Source organism: Pleurodeles waltl, chromosome 3_1 (genome assembly GCF_031143425.1).
Source record: "Pleurodeles waltl isolate 20211129_DDA chromosome 3_1, aPleWal1.hap1.20221129, whole genome shotgun sequence".
Lineage (NCBI taxonomy): Eukaryota > Metazoa > Chordata > Amphibia > Caudata > Salamandridae > Pleurodeles > Pleurodeles waltl.
In genome coordinates this window covers 1,294,024,489-1,294,040,292 of record NC_090440.1, presented here as the reverse complement: position 1 = coordinate 1,294,040,292, position 15,804 = coordinate 1,294,024,489, and the positions used below count along the sequence as shown (strand labels likewise).

Genomic DNA, 15,804 nt, shown 5'->3' with positions numbered 1-15,804 from the left:
ACTGTGCAACACTTTACCCCGCTCTATAGCACTCTACAACACTCCACTCTACACAGCCTATCACACTCTATACAAATCCACTCTGCAAGACTCTACCGCACTGTGTGCCACTATATAACACTGTTCTCCACTCTATGCTTGTACACTACACTGTACAGCCTTCTACTCCATTCTTTACCCCTACACACCAGTCTACAACACTCTACTGAACTCTACAACACTTTACAACACAAGTCTGCTGTACTGTACAAGAAGTCACTCCAATTTATAACAATTTACTCGACTCTAAACTGCACCTGTCCACTTTAGTGCACTCCACACTACTGTACTATACAACATGCCACTGCACTATATAACAATTTACGCCAATGTTAGGCTACTCCACTCAACTCCACTCCACTCTATTTCACTCCACTGTCCTCCATTCCACTCCATATTACTCCACTCTACCCCATTCCACTGTCCTGCACTCCACTCTACAACACTCCACAATATGACACTATACTCTATACCATTCCACTGTATGGTATTCCACTGTACGCCACTACACTGTAACAAACTCCTCTCTACTCAATTCCACTCTATAACAGTACACTCTACAATACTCTCCTCCACTCTACTACACTTCCATCCACTTTATGAGAATGTACTCAATGATACTAAAGTCTACAATTTGGAACACATTTTTATTTAAAAAAAACCAAAAAAAAACACTGTAATTCAAAATAAAAGCCAAAGGTTCAACCGGTTATAGCTAGTTTGTTTTGATGCAAACCTATCTTAAAATACACAAACATTACAAATCCTAAAGTTATATTTATATCTTCAATTCTTACATTACGCCCACCTTTTTAAATACTGTAACTTTATTTATTCTTTAACTACAAACCAAACAAACTACACAAAAGTTAAAATTGAAAACTTCTATTTATACCTTTAATGTATAAGTTATGCAACATCTTCAACTTATTAAAACATGTGCGCCTCCAAACACAATTTACTCAACTCTGTAGCCACACTACATTTACTACAACTCGCTACTCTACCATGCACTCTATTCTCACAAAAGAAGTGATTTGCAACGTCATAAGCACAATAATATATATATATATATATATATATATATATATATATATATATATATATATTTATATCTATATATATATATATCAGTGTGAGGGGAGGAGTTGGAATGGACAGAATCCCTGTGTTCCCCTATTTTAGCTCCAGTAGGAAATTTTTGTGCAGCTACAGCAAAAATCAATTAACTGTTTTAGGCCAAACTTAATATGGAAGTAGAATTTCCTCAGAAGTGTGCTTTTTGTTGCTTTTCTGTAAAGAACCATGGCTGAGAGTCAAGGAATCGATTTTTGGACCATCACCTGCGGCTCCATTGGAGAAAGGGGAAGTCCAATGCCTTGTAGAGAGTGGAGAAGTGGAGAAATAATCTGACATGTGGGAGGTTTCCATGCATTCACCAAGAGGGAAGAAGCTAAATACACTGGTTACCCAAATGTTATGTGACCAAAGGCTTAGCTGAGGGTAGAGAAGACTCTACTCATTGGGAACATCAAACATGCATCAACAACTTAAGTGAAAGTATGACGATGAGTATAGGAGGTTTGTGCAGAAAAGAAAAGAAACCATACACAAGGAATCGGACACACCTGAGAATGAGCCACAAAGGGTACCGTAGGAAGCAGGATTAAATAATCAACCCCTGAACATCTTTGCACTTTAGGAGTGAAAAATGACAAACTGAACTTCCAGTGCAGATAGATTAATCCAGGATTAGAAAGCAAATGATGGAACACCCTGATGCAAAGGTCCATCATTACAAACCAAAAAAGTTAGTACAGACAGAGCAAGCAACTAAACTTTTAAAAAGCACCTCCGAAAGTGAAAGCACTGGAAATACACACAGTTAAATATGAAAGATGTAGTTCAGTGAAGCTCCAGGGGAGGCATAAAGACACACTCAGGAAGTGACCAAGGACAAGCAAGGAAATGAGACTGGCGATCAAGCCAACCAATGGTAAGCATGGGCGGACTCTAAGCCCCCTGTAAACTAGCAAAATGTATCATAAGCAACAGCGCACATGCTGTTGCAGGGGAGCCCTAAAAAAACAGTGGTATCAACTAAGAGTAAAACTTGGTGTGAAAAAAGAGTTATTGTGTCCGTTGTGCGTTGCATAACATAACTGCAGAATTTTAGGGTTTTTTGGGGTTTGTGTTAAGTATATATAAACAGTACACTGATACTAAACTGTGTCTGAAGATATCTGAGTGTGGCTACTTATGGGGTACAATTGTACACATATACACTTTGAGCAAACATTCTTCTGTTAACTTTGTCAGCACTGGCAAAAACTAAAATGGACTGAACCCATGAAGCAGATTCACGTCATGCAAACGTCTTCATTTCCATAATGCACTGCTAATCCCGTGCTTACCTGCGTGCACGGTGAGATGGGGCGCTGACTTTCCACTTCAGTCTTGACTTTGCTGCGCTTATTAATAGCGGTGTTCACCGTGCTGCTGACAGCAGATTCACTGCTAGGCTTGCTCTGGAAATTTGAAAAGAGGAAAGCCATTTAAATGAGGATCACTGGCATAGTCTTGGGCGCGGTTCATATTTGATGCAGACTGAATCAGCACCCATCTAGAGGTCGGCGACCTGGGCGTAGGCCCAGCTCGCACGTACTTAAAACCCATCCTGCATACAGGGATTTACCAGCTGACAATATAGGATAATTGCTGAGAGGCCAGTGCCTCTGTGAGAACAAATATGCCACGCGAATTTCGACAGCTCGATCTGGGCGAGCCTAACCCATGTTTGACTAAACTTCAGATTTAAATGTCTTTGAGAAAGAGCAACCTTTCTATTAAGCTAATGTAAACCAATCTTTGCTCTCCTTGTGAGTTACAACTAGGCGACCTTGAGTACAGGTGACGTTACTTCAGAAAGGCCACTTGGCGCGCACTTTTAACTGGCGAGGTCCCACCCCCCTCACATACCTGATTAGATTCCAGCTGACTGCTGTTGCTGAGCGGCGCAGGACCCGGATTGGCTGCGATGACTGCCATGTGCTGGCGGGATGCGAATGTAGGCGAAGGCTGGAGGAGAGGAGGGGTGTGCCCAAATGCCGCACTCAGGCTACGCTGTTGGTTCAGGAGATGTTGATACGCCATAGGGTTGATAGGGTGAGGGAAGCTGAAAGCAGGGCTGGAAAAAGAGACAAGGGAGCATTTCAAAACTGATAAGCAAAACGAAGTTGCAAGACATACTTTTTCTCCATGACTAGTTAAGGAAACCCATCTGATTTTTGACAGGAAAATAAAATGCTTAAATATAAACAGAATTAAGGTTCCTCTCGGTTTCCTACTGAGTAAAAATAAGCGGGCTAACATTCCTGTAACAGCACAGAATAAATAACACGTCAAACTGCGTCCCGCACCTATGAGCTACAAACCTTGATACAGAGATCTGTATGTCACCGTAGGTCACGAAGGCAAATTTGGCGGGGGTCTCCCCTGCCTATGATCTTTCTGAGGTCAATTAATCTATTGCTACTTATTCACTTATAGCACTACAAAGCTAAATTACTCTAATGGAAAGGGCAACCCAAAAACAAGTTATTTACTAAAATTAACAAACTGAAAATAAAGCAGTGGGACCGTCAATACATGATACCACAAAGCAACCCTGAAAAGAGCTAAGCCACATATCTTTACAATGAGAGTAAAGGCGCAGTTAACAAATGTAGTAAATGCCCTCTGTCCCACAGGCCTGCCCGGTCCTTTAGGGATCCTCTGCTGGTCCTGATCCTGTAACCCTGTTGGCGAACACACTGAAACGTACTCTTTGGTTTTTACAACCATAAAAAAACACTCAGCGAACACAAAACTGAAAAAGTCATGAAATTCACCAGCTATGCAACACAACAGACAACTAACACTATAACACAGACCGAGACATGCTTATTACACCGATTTACTAATGGCATATGACAGAAACAAAGGGCATGAGTTATGGTTTAAGTGCTTTATTAGTTTCTATTTGCTGAACACCATAACTAACCTTTAATTCTGGTTGCAGCCCAAGTACACCAGTTCTGGCACTGAGGTGAAATGATGTCACTCACATTGCATGTACGTTTCTACATAACAAGGGACCTCAAGAGTCGTCAGGGAACTTGGGTAAACACTGTAATACAAAGTAATGGCCCCTAGACGTATGAATGCACCAATGCTATCAGCCAGTTGGTCATTTATTCCAAACAATAATCAAGAAAATGTTTCTTAATAAAAGCATTGTATAACGGTGCAGTGGGTGAGTGAAAAAGATGCTCGGTGCTCTCTCATCAGTGATACACACATATGACAATAGTGGTCAAATGTACATATCTAAAAACAAGGATAGCACTGCCCGTTCTTGGCTAATAAACAATAAATATAACGGTCCACCATCTCAGTCGAGTTTCGATCCCTTAGGCGATAATAGAATCACCATCAGGACTCTACATATAATCGAACTCGAGAATCATGAGTAAAAAATGATCTTGCAAAAGACCAAAGTGATAATGCAAAAATAGCAGTCCTTAGGGTGTGACACCATAGGATAATGGAACAAAACTCCCTCAGGAAGACACCGGAAGCCAAATGGAGGTGTCTCCAAGCCAAGGGGCAGACAAGTGAACAGCAAATGGAAAGAGCCTTTCCACTCACTGTTTACTTCTCCGTTGGGTCGCTGTTTCCATCGCACCGTGTCCGATTTTCTTGATTCGCTCCCCCTTAGGACTGCTTTTGCATAGAGAGTCTCAAGCTACACACCATGCAGTGAAGCATTGTCTCTCTTGGCTTGGGGGTGCCTCCATGAGGCTCCTGGTGTCCTCCTGAAAATTTGGACTATTATTCTGGCAGAAGTAAAATGTGAATGATGCTTAAACAGACCAACTGATAAAGAGGACTGACCGAAATCCCCTGCAGGTATGCTTCTATTTTTATTATTAATTTTTTGAAAACATGTAGCTTGTAGGGCAGTTAAGCTGTCTCTAGGATAGACCCAAACAAGAAATAGTTAAGTTCACTCAGTACAACATTACTTCTCCCCCATATTTGCAAATATTTGCAACAAAAATATAGCTCTTTTTGGGTTCAATTACTCCATGACAAAGTAAACCTGTAGGATGCCACCAGGGGGAGCAAAAAGCATATTTTAATTGAATGCCTACATTTTGGCACCACAATTGTGATTCATCACTGATCAAGGGAGGAACATCAGCAGGTGTACCCAGGCAGACCAGGATTAGATAACAAGAGTGAAATGGACCATGCACTCACCATATCGGTGAAATAGGTTCATTTTCTATACTTCATGCTACAGCTCAAAGAGGAAAAATATTATTGACAAATTGCGGGATTTTCTATGCACATTTCTGGTAACTCTACATTCACAAAACATTTTTCTTATGTTGCCCTATGAAAGGCTTACAACAGGACAGTCCTCGTCAAGAGCCCAATGATTGTCAGACATGTCTGTATCCATTTGAATTCTTTAGTATTTCATAAGTTTCTATGGTGCATGCTTTCAAGGTTCAACAACTCACAGGATAATTTTGGTGTATAGGCTCACGGATATTTGAACGTAGCTATGTTGGGGGAGCTATCCTCTTAGGTAAAATTGATTTGTTTTTCAGATCTATAAACGAAATATGTAATTTCCAATAAATTACAATGTAAAAAAAAGAGTTTTGTAGTTATGTTTTGTTAAATGTCTGAATATTTCAGGTAGCACATGGAGGAAAATGTAGCCCAGCCTCTTCCAATACGACACAAGATGGCGACCTTGTAGACCGCTTTACCTGAGTGCCCCTGCGGATAAGTGCCCATAGGAGCCACTGGCGGCAGAGCTGCTCCTGGAGTTGTTGATGTATGCCACCAGAGAGTTGGGGGAGGTCCGGATCATTGTCTGCAGGTCTAAGCTGGCATCCGAAAGTGGAGAGATGGACAGGGCCCGCTTCCTACTCAGCCGAGGTGTTAGCCTCGGGCTGGAATATCGGGACACTACAAGAAAAGAACATGTTCCCGGTTATTACAACATGGAAGAAGGATGGAGACAAAGACAGATTAGTTTGCAAGGTGCATAATGAGTTGTCTGATACAGAATCCGTAATACACACGTTTCTGACAAGTTCTCATTGAAGTAGAAGCCCGTTTTCTGTCCAGTCACACGGGCCTCATATGTTCTCAAGCTGGCATGATGGCTCAATTATTTAATGCTCACTGTTGATACCTGTAGTCAGGGCTTTAAGTGAGAAGAAAAACTTTGCTTCGTGGAGGGAAAAAATACACACATCTCTGCCTTCCCATTCTTCCAACGTTGATAAACTCGGTACCATCAAATAAGGCAAAAGTAACTTCTGTTACATACAAAGCTCAGACATGGCATGTGTGGAATAAAGCACTATATAAACTATTTGAGATAGAGGACCCAGCACTCAATTATATTTGCAAAAAGGCAGACATTATCTTCCCAGAATCATAAATCGTATAGTTCCATATTCAAGTCTTGTTAAAATGATGCTGTTTTAATAATTCATATCAAAAGTCGAACATTCATAGTCTCATACGGAAATAAACATTCCTAGCCAACGCGTTTCGTCCAAACAGACTTCTTCATGGCGTGCATATCTTATTCCAACTGGCGGTCAAAAGCACCGTGCGAGGTACCAGGTTCTTGAAACGCAGACCACAAAAAATAATCACTCGTTATTCAGGTATCTGATGCTCCCTTGACATTGGAACTGAAAATTACATGTACGTTCAGCTTAACGAACCGAAATATACTCCAGAGAATATGACTGGTAGCAACAAAGGCAGAGAAAAATTCGACCCTTCCCCTATTGCGGGTAAGCTCTCAAATACATTAACCTAGAAGTCACCTGAGTAGAAGTAGCGTCCGGAAGCACTATATAAACCAGCAAGTTACTATTAATATTGCCCTCTAATTGTGCAAGTAGCATTATTTTTAACTAATTTACTTTTGAAGAACAGTATAGGGGAAGGCACCATGAAGGGATTCAAATGTTTAGGGGGTGAGATTTCAATGACTGTAACATTCAGGATTGTTACACAACCAATCATACTGTGATCTTGTACAACGGCAGATAGTCATGTGCACGTCAACCGTCCAATCAACTCTATCTTCTGTGATTCGGTACAACGGCCGTCAGTGATGTACACCTTAACCAGCCAGTCAGCTCATTCTAAACGTGGAATGAATCAGGGTGGGAGAGGCGTGCTTTATAACCCAAATGAGAGTAGATACAGAAATGTAAAAGATCTTGGGTATGATTGTAAATATCCGGTCTGTAATAAGGCAATCTCTGAGTTTATAGCATATATTTTACCTGGGATTGCTTAAAACAAGAGAACACGTCCACATGCAAACAAAAGTACAGTTTTTTTTCAATTCCGACTGCACCATGCAATGTGAGGTGAAATGTTTGTTGCCGAACACGTGCATATGGTAAGCCGGTGAGGGACTGCGGACACGGCTTCTCGTCGTCTTGGAGTCAATATGAGGAGCGTGACAGTTCCTGTTGGACCTTAAGACTCGATTTTAGTGTTATGTTCACGTGTGTTGTGGCCCTGACTTCTACATGCTTGGTGAACTTAAAAAAGCTCATTTTTTAACGAATATAATTACCACCTAAAATTAAAAAGTACTTTAGAGAACCAATATGTGTCAATTACAAAAGCTGCTTTCAGCAGAGGTTTACAAACACGCTACATCAAAAGACCTTTGGAATGAAAGCAGGGGCTTGTTTTCTGAAAGGGGATCCCCACCTGTCCTCACCAGGGTGGAGGAGGCTGTCCCAGGCGGACCCCCACTGGCCCTAGCTGAAAGGAAGGAGCGAGATGCAATTTTCCAACCTGATGAATCGCCCTTTGGAGTGGGGATAAAGTCGTGGGAATGCGCAGATCACAGGAGATAAAAGGGGTGGGAGAGGGGGTTTTACCGTGGGAGCAGATCGCATTTCCGGAGACGCATCAGGCCCATACTGACTCCGTCTGCTCTGCTTCCTAAAAGGTGCCTCTAGTGACGTCACACTGCTGCAACCATTCTTTCAATCACGTGTAAGTTCAAAGCGCCAAAACTACCGGAAATCTGACATGCCAATGCAGTGGGGTCAGCGCCTGTTTCAGAGGTCCGTGCATAAAATAAAAGTCATATGTTTGAATTCCAGTGCGACTGGCAGTCAGTGTTTTCAAACGGACAGAACAAGGGCCACTGAAGTGGTTCATAATGGTATTTAACATTTCCAAGAAACTGTTGAGCTAGAGGTGCCCACCTGCGAAAGACGTACGGGATTGTGTAATGTGTTATGCAATATTTCGATTTATAAGGAGAAACATATTCTGCGAGTAAAAGAGTAGTCTCTCGTTAAAGAAAATAATTCCACATTGGTTCTAAATGACATAAAAAACAATGCAATCATTTTAGCTACTTAAGAAACAATGCCAATTTTGGGGCGGATGAAAACAGTAAGGGAATACATTTATGACCGCTTTACGCGGAGTTGGGCAAATTGAGAGAAACCTTGCCTCTAAAAAGCGAAGTTAATTTATGCTCCTCCGCGCTGGTGCGTTTTCCCACACGCAGCCGAAACAAATGGGCATATGCCACAGTGAGTAGTGGTGTACAAAAGTCATGTAATTTTTGGAAAATTAGGTGAAATTGTGGGAAAATTACATAAATGCAAAACTGGCATTTAGCGCTATATTTAGCGCAAAATTCGTATTCATATTCATTTTGGATACAAGGCTGCATTTGCAGTTCACTCCGCTGGGGAGAGAATGAGTTACTTCCTTCCCTGTAACCGGTGCCTGAAATGGAAAAAATAAAATGCAGGTACTTACTATCATAGAGTACCTGGTTGCTATTGAGAAGGGCCGGTACTTTATCACTATAAGTATTGCATCCATCCTGAGAAGTACAGCTACTCTACTTTTCAAACTAAAGAAGTGAAGATACTCAGGGCCAGATGTGCGAAATTCCATGTCTGCATTTCCTAAATAGTGAATCCAAAGAAATCACTACTTAGGAAATGCAAAATTGGAATGCACAAAAAAGAGAATTCCTAATAGCGATTCCTAAAAGTAAGAATAGCTATTGGTAAATAGCCATTTTAGGATATGCTACACCATTTGGTCCAATGGGCCTAAAGGTCGATAAGTATGAATTTTTTTGCATTTCCAAATTTGCGATTCACGATTTTCCTATTAGGAAATTGCAAATTAGGAAATTAGAAAACCAAGGGTGCCTGAGGGCCTACGTCCCTCCCTCGCCCCACCATGCACCCCAAAAAACTCTATGCACATGTAAAGTGCATAAATGCTCTAGAGTAATTTGCGCACTACATAGCATTTAAAAAATGCATTTTGGGTGAATTTTTTAAAATTGAACGTGGTTACCATTGACTTGGAGTTGATGGTAATAGCATTTCTTAAATGCCCATTTACGAAAGGCTTTATACATGTGCTAAGGAAATCGCAACTAGGAAATCCATATTTGCAATTTCCTATTTAGGGAATCGCAAAAATGTCTACCTGGGAGAAATCGCATTTTATGACAACGTTTAGACCTTTGTACATGTGGGAGGGCAATATTGCATTTCCTAACAGACTGAAATTGCGATTTCGGTCAGTTAAGAAATGACATTTCCTTTCGTACATATGGCCTTAAGTACCTGCCAGTACATGGCCACAGTGCTTTATCTGTAAACGAATAAATATCAGGGTAAAAAGTTTTTCTCAGAATCCCACAGCCAGTGCTACTGAATGTGAGGGAACTGAATATCAAGGCTGTGTGGCTGTGATTCAGTCCACCTCATGCACCTTTCATCCACCACAAGGCACAATCTGCCCCTTTTATTTCACTCATTCAGGCTTATTCATCCATGTTTTCTTTCGCCCTGTTTTCTTAGCTTTTCTCTTCTTCCTTTGCCCCCTGTTTTGTTTCTTTCTCTCTTGCTCTAGGTCAAAGTCTGATGAGGGAAAATAAGTGCTGAGCCCCACCTGCAACCACAGGCTCAAATTAAGCACTGCATGCACATTTTAAGCACTGCCTGTAACCATTTTGCAGCATGCTTCAGTGGTAATGTCAGGGCTTTCTAACCCATACGTGGCACTGTGGAAAATCCAGGCACTTGCTAGGTAGCTCAAGCACAGGGAGGTTGTCCCCCGCACAAACACATTAAGAGCCTTTGCCTGTATTTTGTTTGTCGGCCCTGAAGTGAGCCATTCCTTTTCGGGTTAACGTTCGCTGCGGCTGGTTTTTGTCACTCTCCTTATCAGTGCCTTTTTTTGATAAATGGTACTTACCAGCCATGCTAATTTCGCGATACGAATCTGCGTCCCATGATTCCAACTAATTAGTTTAAGGACATTGATTAAAGGTACTGGAATTTTGCAGGGAAAGCTCCGGAGTCGCCTTACTGGTCCGTCCGATCACCGCATAAGTTGTGCTTTCAAGGACCTCAATTACCAGTTCACAGACAAACGACTATTAGCATAATTTCAGGCATTTTTTCAGGATTTGTTGTGTGTGAATCTGGTGCCAGAAGTCAGAGGACACCTGTACACAGTTAGAATGATATCTAGAAGAGTGAGGAGCGTGCCGATCACTCGAATATCTTATATAGGGTGCAAGACTTGTCATGGGAACCTAATTAGGCCAAAAAGCATGCGTTATTACTATATATGTGGAGGCTAGTTTTAAACATTTAGTATTGCTCACGTTCAGATTTAGGATTCCTGGCTCGAGTGCAAGCGTGGTCATTCACAGGGTGTTTGGACAAATGTTATACGGAGTGGTTAGTGGGAACTGGAAGGGGGTAAATGAAGGAGGGAAGAGGAAAATGCAAAGGTTGGATTCTAGTTTCTCTGGCTTTGCCTTGTTGGCTCTCTGGATTGCCTGGATGGTGATTAGGTTTCCTTAGGTTGCTCCTTGTGCCTCTGCTACTTTGGTTATGAGTGGTAGAAAGCTTTGCAGAAGATGCAACAGGCCATTAAATTGCTATGGGCTTGCAGGAGAGCAAGTGATGGTAATGATCGGTGTGATGTAAAATCTTTCGCTTAGTTGGATGGTGGTGTGCGGGAAGTCTTCAGGGGGTTCAAGGTGGAATCTCTCATACCAGTTGATAGGCCACTCTCTCCGTTGGGCGAATCCAAGAGCTTGCACAGTGGAGAATATTTTTTTTGGCAGGGCAGCAGGGTTGTATGCCCTGCAGGATGCTCAATTGGTGCCTAAGGTCGGGAAGTACTAAGCACTGTTTGCAAAACACTGTTCACAATTTGGGACCAATATTTTTCTGACCAGAACTGTATTTTGCAAACCGACCTATGTGCTAATAGGTCGGTTTGCAAAGTACTGAATCATAGTGAGTGGCAAAGTTGACTTACCTCATGAATATTAATTGGGTAGATCATAAATTGCAACCCTTTAAGATTTGCAGCCACCACAGGGATGTTGGCCTGGTGGTGTCAGCAGACTATGGCCCTCATTCTGACCTTGGCGGGCGGCGGAGGCCGCCCGCCAAAGTCCCGCCGTCAGGTTACCGTTCCGCGGTCGAAAGACCGCGGCGGTAATTCTGACTTTCCCGCTGGGCTGGCGGGCGGTCGCCTTCAGACCGCCAGCCAGCCCAGCGGGAAAGAGGCTTCCACGATGAAGCCGGCTCGGAATCGAGCCGGCGGAGTGGAAGCTGTGCGACGGGTGCAGTTGCACCCGTCGCGTATTTCACTGTCTGCGCAGCAGACAGTGAAATACATGTAGGGGCCCTCTTACGGGGGCCCCTGCAATGCCCATGCCAGTGGCATGGGCACTGCAGGGGCCCCCAGGGGCCCCGCGACCCCCCCTACCGCCATCCGGATCTCGGCGGTCCGACCGCTGGGATCTGGATGGCGGTAGGGGGGGTCGGAATCCCCGCGGCGGTGCAGCAAGCTGCGCCGCCGCGGAGGATTCAATGGGGCCGCGGTACACTGGCGGGACCCCGCCAGTGGTGCCGGTCCGACCGCGGCTTTACCGCCGCGGTCGGAATCCCCATTGGAGCACCGCCGGCCTGTCGGCGGTGCTCCCGCGGTCCTCCGCCCTGGCGGTCAAAGACCGCCAGGGTCAGAATGACCACCTATGTCTGTGATCACTTTTAAATAAAGCAAGCTTTTTAAAAAAAACAAAAACAACCTGTTACCTTAAATGAAAATACGATGCACTTAAGAAGTATATACATTACAGCTTAACAAACATTTTTTAAGTGTAGGCAATGGTGCATGGGGCCATTGCCTACTCTAAAAAAACGTTTTTTTCAACTATTTATAAAGAGGAAGGGTTGCTTGGGGATCCCTTCCCTTTTGTGAATGGGTTACAACTAACTTTGTATAGTTGGTAATAAATAAATGTTTTGAGACCTGATTTTGATTGCAAAATGTTAATACATCCCATTCCGGTTCAGTATTTGGAAGGGGCACCCAAAAATGTCACTAAGTGGCAAACCAAAACTGAGATTTACTAACATGCTACTGAATCGTAATTGGGAGCGCTGTTGCTAATTTACCCCATCCATTTCAACCACTAACTCGAAAATGTTCCAGCGGTTAGTCTGACCTAAACCTTTCCTTGGGGCTTGAAGTTGCTTATTACCTTTCAAACACTCCCAAAACGGGGAGGAGAACAACACACGTGGTGCTCTCTTTTTTGTCAAATCGGGAGACATGTTTGCACCATTCCACAGCTGCAAGGACTGAAAGAAATTCCCAGGAAAAGAAAGGTCCTGTCAGTCTGTTTTATGATTTCTAAAAAACATTCAAACACTCGTGGAAGCTACAGTTCCAAACATGAAAGAAGGAGCATATTCTACAACGCTTCACTTTTGCATTTAGAAAGGGGTTTTAGGTGAAAGGGGCAATTATAAGGGCATTCAGGATTTGTTCTAATTCATCATTTATCATAGTGACATAAAAGCTTACACTCTTAGTGCCTGATGTACTAATTGTTTTGCATTCACAGTGGGCCCAATTCACAAAATTGGCCTGTCTGTGATCACAAAAATCCTTTTGTTGGTATGTAGCAAACACATTTTTTTTTCATTGTACACTAAGGGTGCTCATTACTTCTTGTTGCCTTGCCACCAAATCCCATCTCCATTGCACTCATCATAGTTCCCATACCTTTTTTATGCGCTTCAAGCTCTACTTCGGGTTAAAGAAAAATTAACCTTGTTTAGTATCTTGAACAAGACAAACGCTTCTTTTAGAAGCAAGGAGGGCGGGCCTAGAAGGTTTGGGCATTTAAACAGTGGAAAGTTTATGCATAAATTTTTACAAATCAAGCACGCGGAGCGTGCGGTGCGGGAGGCAGTTTAAAAAAATTATAAATAGACTTACCTGCCCCTCCACGATCCACCGTTCTCACCAGCCGCCTTGTCTCATGTGCTTCCCTCCCCAACCAATCATGATGCTTCTCTTATGCTGTTACACAGTATGAAAGACGTGCCGTAATTTGACTGAGGGGGCAGAAAAGCTGCTCAGGGAGGGAGTGGGGCACTGTGCTTGGTCTTTACCCAAATGTAAAATACATCCAGGAGGAGAGTTTCTAAATGCACATGTCAGTTTGGCAGGCCTCAGACACTGGCCAAACTGGCACGCAAACTTAGAAGCGCACATACCGTGCTTAATAAGAAGAAATAATGAATCGGTAGCGGTCAGTGTCCGCTACCGATTCATTATTTTATCATACATTTAGTGTAGGCAGAAATAGTGGTGGATTGCAAGTAATGCACTATTTGTTTATTTGATTGACACAGGCAGACACATACTGAAAATGAGCACTATATTTAATAATTTCTGGTAATGTAAAATGTTGCCTTTCAGTATTTCTCATGTGACACAGTCTCGTACTGTGAATCTCTATGCGGTAACATTCAGCAGCTTGAATAACACTTAAAAATTGGTTTATTCACAAACCGACCTCTTCGGTGATGCATTAAAAAAAAACCTTCAAATGAAAATATGAGGATCACTCGTTACAAATGAGTTTCAAGGCAACCTACAGATTGCTGGTTATTGTGTGAGATGCACATCAGGGTAAGGTTACGTTCCACTCACACCACTCCAAACGTGTACCAAGGCACTTTAAGAACAGGAAGTTACTTGCTTGTAACATATTTTCTGCCGTTCAACTTTTATTGATGCAGACACCTGCTTTTTTCACCACTAGGTGGCGGAAGATGCAAGCGTGATTCTATGATGTAGTCCCACGGAGCAGAAGCTACTACTACCATATTTGGACAGACCATCTCATACACGTTGCTGGCTATAAAATGTCATCTGTTGTCCCAATAACCGCTATATTTCAAACGGTTTGTGTGTCTGTCCTGCAAACGTTGCAGCAGCCACGGCATTCGAAGCCCCGAGAGATAAAATATGTTGAGAACTAAAGGGCTTATCATTAAATAGTACAAGACACAGACACAGGAAAAATAAGTTATGGCGGCAACACATTAAAATGGCGTTGCCATTTGGTAATTGGCGAGCTCTCCCCGGAGGCCGTGCCTCTGGAGATGCCTATAACTGGCGCAGTTAGTTACGTCAATCTCACCTGACATCTGACTGACCCTGCTTCCAGCATTACAAGCATTTTAGAAGCGAGGAACTTTATGGAACGCTTCAAAGTTGCCGCTTTTTCCTCCTCAATGTGTGGCTCCAGCTCAAGGTGCTGTCTGCAATTACTGGCAATCTATTTAGCAAAAGGGCCACCAGTGGGGACGCTGGCAAAAGAGCCCCGGATACCGTGGTGATAATCTTGAGAAAAGAACTGTTTTTGAACAGCAAGATGATGCTCTGTCAGAGCCACGTGCATGCCTGACTTACAGCACACACCACTGTGCATTACTAACTAGGCCCGAGGAGCTTTGAGGCAGGATGAATAGGTATCTAGTCAGTCTGTTAAGCACGGTTGGAAGAGAGCTGGTTGAAGGTGCAACCTGAGAGCATTATTTTCAGTGTCGTGTATAAGGTTTGGAGGTGTGCTCCAATCAAGCCACAGCAGCTTGTGGAAGTGTTTAAGTATAAGGGTTCAGAGCTTCAATGCGCGAATTCCGCAGAGTTACATAAACACTCTAAAAGATTCTGTGGCGCTCCAGCAATGGGCAGAATTCTGCATATCACGCTGCTCGTGATGATTTTTGGCACCAGGAGCTCGTTTCGCACTGAAAAATCAAAACACACATGCATGCACCCACAATCACTCTTTCTTATTTCTCACTATTTAAAATGTTACAGTTCATGACACAGACGGGGCGGAGACAACAAATAGTTATCAAGTTATAACAGGTACAATATTTGTCTAAGTAGGCCTAATCATTGACTAATACACTAATATAGATTAAGCTATGTATCTTCTATACACATATCGTCAACATAGAAGCACGAAGACAGGTTTGGATACACAGAGGTGGTGAATAAGTAGAATCTTTGACATCATTGCGCCATGAAGATGGCCAGGTCACACGGGTCTGGTGGCCCTAAGATACCATAAATATAACTGGGGGCATGGCTTCAGGAAGGTGTCTGGGGTGATACATCCCCCTTGTTAACATATTTTGTGACGAATAGCTGGGTACAGGTGCTTTCCGTCGGATATGGTGAGGTGTTTGTTGGATTTCACCAGGACTTTTAACCCACACACATACACACGCACACACACTCTCTCTGCTTGAAGAGACTTCAAATATGTTGGTAAGT

The 15,804-nt window shown here is 42.9% G+C and overlaps 1 protein-coding gene across 2 annotated transcripts in view; it reads right to left on the bottom strand.

The window, feature by feature from the left end:
* Window positions 1–15,804, bottom strand: part of GLI2 (GLI family zinc finger 2) — a 1,057,303-nt gene that overhangs the window by 46,377 nt on the left and 995,122 nt on the right. For both annotated transcript variants that reach the window (XM_069224622.1, XM_069224623.1), the window contains 3 exons: window positions 5,865–6,066; window positions 3,019–3,226; window positions 2,454–2,567 (listed from right to left, as the gene is read on the bottom strand). In XM_069224622.1, the coding sequence (XP_069080723.1) occupies window positions 2,454–2,567; window positions 3,019–3,226; window positions 5,865–6,066 (524 nt within the window). The remainder of the gene's footprint in view (window positions 1–2,453; window positions 2,568–3,018; window positions 3,227–5,864; window positions 6,067–15,804) is intronic.